Below are 8,955 nucleotides of genomic sequence, written 5' to 3' on the forward strand. Positions count from 1 at the left end.
CGAGCTACGCTTACAAAACTCAGCCGTAATGAAGCCAGTGATGCCTACTTGGTCGGTTTGTGGGAGTGGGCGTAAATTACAATAAAAGCAACGGTTCTTTTCAGGACCAATCAATTGTGTTCTAGTGAGAGTTAAACTGAAACTTTCATTTTAAGGTGTGTAGCAAATTTTCAACAAGCAACATAATACGTTGTGTGGAAAGAAGTAGCTTGCACACGGAACAAAAATTTAAATTATCCTCTCGCTCGTTTCGTGCACTGCTTTTCCATTCCTTTCTACTGTTATTATCAGTATTACCAAAACGAATGTGTCGTTGCATGTGTTTAAGAGAAACGTTGAAGTCGCATGCTTCTATTCAAGCTTTTTGGCAGCCCCCGTGAACTAACTGCATTAAATGGTTTTTTTGTGCAGCTCCGTGCTAGTAGCAAACAAAATGGCCCTACTAGTGTCTGATTCGTGAGATTGTGCAAGATTTCAAAGTCGAGCTAAGCTTATAAAGTTCAGCCGTAATGGTACCCGAAGAAGCCAGTCTTGTCGTTTTGTTCGAGGCTACAAAACAGTTCGCCAGGCACGTAACTATCATGCCAAAAATATCCAACGATCCAGCGCATCACCATCAACACCAACGCCGATACCAAAGGTTCTTTTCAGAACCACCATTATTACCATAGAGAATTATTTGAAAATTTCCCATTCAAACGTGATTCTGTTGAATATTATTAGATTTAAATTAACGTCTCGAATTGAAATCACGACGCTCCGGTTATGTGACAGACATTACCCACCCATCTTTTTTTATTGTGACCACGACTAACGGTTTAATATAGACACCCCATTTCAATATTTCTGAAGGAACAGAAGGTCGAGTTTGGAAAGTTTGTAACTTTCATTGTACTTAACCAAATTACACAATGTTCGCACTAATGATTCAGAAATATGATCAGGAATCTTCTGTTAGATTTGTAAGTATGTATAATTTACATGAATAAAGAAAAATTGATTTTCAGGAATCAATTATTATCAGTTCTTCCATTGGCCAGTACTACGCGAGTTCCTCATGCTAACAATTAATTTCATCGTTAGCCATCTCCCTCACCAAGGCCAACAACGCCAACAAAACCGGTCCTTTTCAGGACCACCATCATTTTTGTAAAGAATAATTTGAAATATTCCTCGCCCAAATCACCTTTTGTCCGAAAATTCCAATGAGTATCAAAATATTTAAAGAACGTGTTCCTTATGTATTCTACATCTCTCCGGTTATGTCGCAGACATTACCCACCCATCTTTTTTTTTTCCAAGCAGCCACTGTAATGTTATATTAAAAAATATGTTTTAATCCACCTAGTAGTGCAATTGTGCATCATTTATCCACACTATGATATCATAGTTGGATACGTTCAATATAACATTAAGGAAATGTCTACATACATTCTTATTACACTTGGTCAGTATAGATAAGTGAACGACTGTCACGAACCTGATGAGTAACATGTCGACGCTGACATAGGGTTAATGCGCCCTACTTCATCTTAGCTCATCTATTCATCCCACTTATTTGAACACATTAGTTAGAGCAGTGCATGTCATCTCTATTCAACGCATTAGCTCAAATGGTAGGATGAATAAGGGTACGTTGAACTCAACTTTTCACTTTGCCCAAACAAGAGCATTTGACATTTTCCAGGCAAAATTTTTACCAGTTGTGCTTGTTAAGAACGAAGCAAAGATGATGATACCTATTTAAGCGCAATCCAGTCACTCTAAGCCGAGTTATCAACGAAATAGTGACATCCTGACTAATGAGATGAATAAGGGCTCGTAAACCCTTCTTGAAACGAACAAAAATGTAATATTCAATTTGCTTAGGCCTGAGAATCTAAGTAAGTTGATGGTCATTTTAATAGATTTTTAACCTTTGAGGCATTACGATTTTACCGGTTTATATGAGACATTGCTATGTGGCCGCAATAACTGTAACTCCAGAAACAAAAGTCAGTGGTCAAAGCTACTTTGATTGATCATTAGTTATCTAGGCCCTCAAATCCTCAAATGTTGAAACCATTTGATTATGTATTACATCATTTGGACATCATGGTGGTACCATTTTATATGGAAAATTGTTGTGTGGCCGTACTCTTCAACACGTAATTCCGGAACCGGAAGTCGGATCAACTAAAAATCTCTAGCAGCTTATAGAAGCGTTATACCGTTCACTCGAAACTAACTTTGATCAATTCGATCCAGCCATTTCTGAGAAAAGTGAGTGAGATTAGAAAATACATACACACATACAGACATTTGCTGATCTCGACGAACTGAGTCGAATGAGATATGCCACCCGGCCCTCCGAGCCAGGATTGGGTTCACGATTTTCTGAGCGATTGCATAACCTTTCTATATGAGAAAGGCAAAACCACCCACTGCAATATTTCAAACGTCTAGGATTAGATGACGACAGAAGAGACAATAGAAATAATCTATGGTGCTCTTATTTACAGATCCATATAATAGCATAAATGAAATTTTTGATTTGAGCAAAGCCTTTCGTTCAATATATTCTACACCAATAGTATCACTAAATGCTCTTTTTAATTATCATATTTTTACAGCAAGCTAACCGATGAGCAGTTCGAAATTCCGGACGTCCTGATTGTGTTCAACGTAAAGGTATCAGAGCTGCTAGGTCTTAGCCAACGACATGTTGGCGAATGTTTTCTCAGGCTGGATAACGTTCCACTTGTCAGCTCTAATCACGATGTTCAACGTGTAGACGTGCAACAGCTATTCCTCACATTGCCGGAAAATATAGGTAAGTCACCCTTGAGGAATTCCATGAGAAAGCGGCCGGCCATAAAATATGAACCACTTCCGACTGAACAAAACTTTGCAGTTGTTTTCGACTCCGCGAGAACCAACATATCTGTTAAGGATTCCAATTTCAAATATCTCAAAAACTGTCGCGTTTCGGGAGATGTTCATTAACTGTCCTGAAGTCGCGCTTATGGCCCACTGAACGAGCAGTCGCTGGTACCCTAAGACGATTTCGCTAGATTTTCAGAGCAGTGTGCACTCAGTGCACTAGCGCGACTTCCGGAAGGTTAAATTCATTTAGATTTGAAATAAAATTTTCATAATAAAGTTACAGCTTAGTCTGTCAATTTGCATGAAATTTCAAAACATGTTTTAAATTTTTGCTAGAAAAACTTTTTTACTAATAGTTTCTCCAATCCGCAATTACATTTTGAATGTTTCTTTTCTTTTAGGATTGTCATTGACAAAAGATATAAAAAAATAAAAAATGGGTGTTTTTATACTTTTAATTTTCGACGTAAATTCTCGACAAATATATGATTACGGCGTAAAAGCCAACTGTTAAAATTTACTTTGAATGAAAATTCCGAACAGACGGTCACTCGCCAACCACAGATGCTGATAGTAAACAAAAGATAAAAAAATTCTTTTGCATTTAGTGCTGTGAACGGTGTTCGGCCAGTACAGGGTTGTTAATCGATAATTAATCATCATCGTCGATAACGTTAACCACCCGTCAACGTCATCGGAAAATCCGTCAACGATAATGTATCGTCATCGTCGATAATTCATCAGTGGTTATCGCGATATATTGTGCGTTACTTTCCCGTTTATTGGAGTTGAAGTTCATGCGGTCAACTTTCAATTGTTTAGAAATAAATAACTATTGAAGGACATGTTGTTGGCAGTTGAAAATCAATAGTTTTGGACATTTTCTATGAACAGATGGGGTCCGATGATGTGTCAAAATGGATTTTGTTCAACTTTTGGGGAAAATTTATTATATTGAAGAAGCTATTGGTAAGTGAAAATCAATAGTTTTGGGCATTTTCAATGTACCATCGGTGCGTCAAAATAGAAATTTTTTCAACTTTTCGTGAACTTTTTATATTGAAGGGCAGGTTGTTGGCAGTTGAAAATCGATGATTTTGGACATTTTCACTTCACAGGAGGATTTACCAGTGCACAGTGTTTCCAAAGTGGCAAAAAGGTGAAAGAAATTCTTTGAACCACGAAAGAACATTTTTAGCTATAGTGTTTTCAGCAAAGTTAGTTATATTTTTTGCATTTAAAAAGTATTAGTTGGATGATTAATCCCTCTAAAGCTGAAAAGCAAGTTTTTGTTTGGTCATTTATGAAAAAAAAATCTTAATTTGGCAAAGCTGTTGAGAATACCTTTAGTATAACCTTCGCTGAAGAGACTATGTGCCTATCAGTCGATTTTAAAAGACACATGTAGATATTTCTTTTATATACCCCTGAAAATTGCTTTCTTCAAAATACTTTTTCTGGAATTTTTGTAGAATTTCAAAATTTTCCAAGATTTTGTTCTGCATAAGAAATTACAGAAATTTTGTAATGAAAGTTTATTTGTATCTCTTACAACTTAGAAGTTATCGAATGTTTTAGTGTCCAAAAAGCAATATTTTTGCATGGAAGCAGCAAATTTCCGTAGACGAAGCTATACCAATACGAAACTGTAAAACAAATACTATCAAAACTGTTTGGTGGGCTCTAGCCTCTACGTTCAAGTCAAATTCGAGTAAACTCCTTCTTTAGCATATTTTTCTTATCTAAGAGATGCAAAATATACAAAAATAAAAATTCTGTACTGTAAGACCTCCTTAAGGGAAATTTTTACTAAATAATCAGAACGGGTTATGAGGCTTTGTCGAGGGACTAAAGAAGAATATTTTAACCGCTGCGGTTTATTAAAAAGAATGAAAAAAACCTGTTTAATCCACCTAGCGGTGCAATTGTGCCTTTCTCAATCATGAATCACGAGAATGTGTGCGTTGTTTATATTCATTAAAAACTTTTAAATGCATATATTACATTTTAATATTATACATCACATGACAACTATATACAGGAAAATAAATCATTATTCGAGTTCTAAAATTTTGAAAAAGAAAAAACAGCCACGGTAATATTGAACTGAAAAAAGGTGCGAAATCGGCAAAGTCTCAAAAAGTCGATTTTTATAAAAAAAAATTTTCGAAATAACATAAAATCTCGACGTTTCATGCATTTTAAAGATGTTTGGCATCAAAAATACGAATTCGATTTCTGAAATTTCATGGGGTCCCCCCTTTGGAAAAAAAATTTGAGTTCCGGCTTATATGGGAATTTCATATGTGACCGGACGATTTAGTCTATATTTCCGGACCCATATAAGCGATCCGTACGAAATTTTATAGACTATAGCTATCATTTGGGACTAAGTTTGTGAAAATCGGCCCAACCATTTCAGGGAAACTGATGTGAGTTCGTCAATTTTGAAAGATGGCCGCTTTTCCCAGGCACTTCCGGAACCGTCTATGGTGGTCAATGTAGTCAACGAAAGTTTGTTTGGCCGTCGGTGACCTAGAACTGCAAAGTTAAGTTATTTGAGAGACATTTTAGCGAAATTTTTACCTTTTTTGCTTCCATCGGAGTATCGGTTTGAATCACAATTTGCTATGTGATCGCACGCCACAACCAGTAACTCCGGAACCGGAAGTCGGTTGGGGATAAAATTCAATAGCCATTTACGGGGACGCAACATCTTTCATTTGAGACTAAGTTTGGGTGATTCGGTCTAGCCATCTCCGAGAAACCGATGTGACTGTTAGTCTGAATTTGGATACTTCCGCCGGGGCTTCCGGAACCGATGATGGTGGCCAATGTAACCAAAGAGACTTTGAATGGCTGTTAATGACCTAGTACTACAAATTGAAGCAGTTGTGGTCACATTTTGGAAAAATTTTCACCATTATACATTCATTGCAGAATTTCTTAAAATCGACATTTTCTGCGTGATCGTACTCATCACCCTGTAATTCCGGAACCGGAAGTCGGATACATTAGAAATTCAATAGCAGCCTATGGGAACGTTGCACCATTCATTTGGGACTAAGTTTGTAAAAATCGGTTCATCCATCTCTGAGAAAAGTGAGTGAGATTGTGTTCGCGTACACACACACAGACGCACATACACACACACACACATACATACACACACACATACATACACACACAGACATTTGCCGAACTCGACGAACTGAATCGAATGGTATATGTCACTCGGCCCTCCGGGCCTCCGTTAAAAAATCGGTTTTCAGAGCAATTGCAATACCTTTCTATTGAGAAAGGCAAAAATATGTTTGCGTTTCGACTTCGTCTCTTCAAAACCAGAAAAAAATGTGCTGATTTTGTCAATGTTATCGTTTTATCAGCCTAAAATTCACCAAGGGGCTGATAAAAATGGGTTTGTATTCAAAAAACGACTAAAACTCTATTATGATGCCGTGTAAATTACACTATATATTTAAGGGTAAAAGAAGGAAGCATGAAGTATCTTGTTACGTAGTGGAGAGAAGAAACGGAGGAGGGGGCTAAAAGCTTCCCAACTAGAAAAGGAAATCAAACATTAGAAATATGTATATTGTCCTTTTTAAAATCCAAAATCTTTCAGTTTAAATTAAAATTATAATAAAATCTGTTAATCATCACACCACTTAAATGTGTAATGTAATTTGTGAATGGCCTAATAATAGTGGTTTAGTAGTTTGTCAATATAAATTTTTGCGTGCTAAAAATGACTAATTATGGACCATGCATAAATGACGTAGTATTTTGGGGGGTAGGGAGGGTATACCAAATTTGTGACGAAGTGTGACGAGGGGGAGGGTAGGGTCAGAAGTTGCGCGACGTAGCATTAAGTTTAAAACCCATTGTTTAGAGAAAACAATTTAATGATCCTCCATTCCCAAGAGAAATGAGTTTAAATTCAAACAAGTTACTTTTGATGTGGTTATTCATGAGGTAACTTTTTCGATTCGCGAAATTAAAAGTACGCAAAAATACGAAAAGATTTTGTATACGGATTTAACTTGCTACATTAGTTAGCTAATGTTGCTAACTAGTAGACTTAGTTTCGAAGCTGAATTAAATTTTCACTTCGGATTCAACCAAACAAAATTTAGTAATTTAGATCAACGTATGGTTCTTAGAATCATTGGCAGCTGCACGATTGTGAACTGAGAGAACTTGTCTTCATGCTCCCCTTAACATATAAAATTCAAAACAAAACTATCAACACTATATTTGTCATGAAATGGGCTTATTTTGCACGCAATTTGCTGTTATAATGAAAATGTTGATAAAAGTCGTCAAATATTTTGAAAGGACATGTATTTAAAATAACTGAAAAACATATGTAATTTTTTTCATCACCCGGGCGCGTTGCATGGGACGAGGGGGAGGGGGTAGGTAAATGCTACGTTATTTACGAGGGGGAGGTTAGAATTTTGTGACCAAATGCTACGAGGGGGGAGGGAGGGTTCAAAAATCGCCGAAAAAAGCTACGTCATTTGTGGACGGCCCTTTACACAATAGCTCAAAATTTGTTTTCTTCATGGTCAAAACAATTTTGATCACTTTTTTGCCGCTTGGAAAGACTGGGACTCTTCTGTGCACCAACTTACTCGAAAAGTTGAAAAAAATCCATTTTGACACATCGTCGCACCCTTCTGCGTATTGAAAATGTTCAAAATTATTGATTTTCAATTACCAACAACTTTCCCTTCAATATAATAGACTTTCCCGAAAAGTTGAAATTTCATTTTGACGCATCGTCGGACCCCACTGTGCATAGAAAATGTCCAAAACTATTGATTTTCAACTGCCAACAACATGTCCTTCAATAACTATTTACTTCTAAACAATTGAATGTTAACCGCATCAACTTCAACTCCAATAAACGGCAAAGTAACGCAAAACGTATCGCGATAACCGATGAACCGACGACGACGATGAATACGACGATACAATTATCGACGATGACGATGAAGGTGACGATACATTATCGTTAACGGAGTTTCCGATGACGATACATTATCGTTAACGAGTAACGCCGATAAATTATCGTGAAAAATGTATCGTATTAACAACCCTGGGCCAGTAACGGGTTGTCTGGAATTCGCCTTCAAAGAGAATTGTGACAGTTGGTGAAATACGTCACAATGTTTTTTTCAGTGTATATTTTTCTGTGCAGAAATTTTCATCCCCCTTTCTCATTCAGTTTTGCTATATAAAATACGGTAAACTACCAATGATCGTATATTTGTCTCGTTTTCTGTGGGATTTCCTATCTTTATGAGACTGGTTGGCGATCATGTGCAGTAAATGACAATTTGTTTTGGAAAATTCTGCATACAAAAACTTCTACGCCCTTTAAAAAAATTGCTCTTGAGTCAAAATGATCTCATTGACTGTGGAAATCGTTTAGTCATCCATGCCGGTGAAACGCGTGAAGTTTCATCGGAATCAAAGGTTGTCGGTCACGATTTCAATGATTTTCGGACGGATCTTCTTGGAATTCCTTCATTTCATTCAAACTTTAGAGATTTTAGTATAAATTCTTCTATGTTTACTTATTCTATTTCAAGAATCTGACTGCATCCCAGTGCTTGAATACCGACAGAACGACAAGGAAGCCACGCAGTTTTTCAAAAAACTTAAACAAAAACTTGGGAAAGCGGCGTATACTGGCAGTGTAATAAGCATTTTCTAGAGTAGTTTCGGTCTATCGAATAAATTTTACGCATTTACAAACGAGCACAAACGATTATTTAGATCTTAAACTCAAAAATAGCTTAGAATTTATTTGACTTAAACTCACATACCTATGTATCGATCACGAACATCCATACAACATTTTTAGTATAAATTTCCAGTAAATTTTTCATTGTTGCCGAAATATTCCATCCCAAGATTTTTTTCAGCATATCCACTTTTTACGTAAGTATTTCATTAGATTATATTTTTACTCGACATTTCATTTAGATTTCAATATATTGGGCGTTCCGCCACAAGGGGGTGAATATTTCCAATAGTTACTTGAATTTTTTATTGAAGAAAAAGGTACAATTAGCTTTA

At 36.4% G+C, this 8,955-nt stretch overlaps 1 protein-coding gene across 2 annotated transcripts in view; it reads left to right on the forward strand.

Annotated features, from left to right (window-relative positions):
• LOC131677944 (protein unc-13 homolog 4B-like) overlaps positions 1-8,746 on the forward strand; it is a 207,705-nt gene extending 198,959 nt beyond the window's left edge. For both annotated transcript variants that reach the window (XM_058958048.1, XM_058958049.1), the window contains 2 exons: positions 2,613-2,812; positions 8,466-8,746. In XM_058958048.1, coding sequence (XP_058814031.1) covers positions 2,613-2,812; positions 8,466-8,590 — 325 coding nt within the window. In that variant the 3' untranslated portion in view covers positions 8,591-8,746. The remainder of the gene's footprint in view (positions 1-2,612; positions 2,813-8,465) is intronic.
• The last annotated feature ends 209 nt before the right edge of the window (positions 8,747-8,955 follow it).

The sequence above is a fragment of the Topomyia yanbarensis genome, chromosome 1 (assembly GCF_030247195.1).
Source record: "Topomyia yanbarensis strain Yona2022 chromosome 1, ASM3024719v1, whole genome shotgun sequence".
NCBI lineage: Eukaryota > Metazoa > Arthropoda > Insecta > Diptera > Culicidae > Topomyia > Topomyia yanbarensis.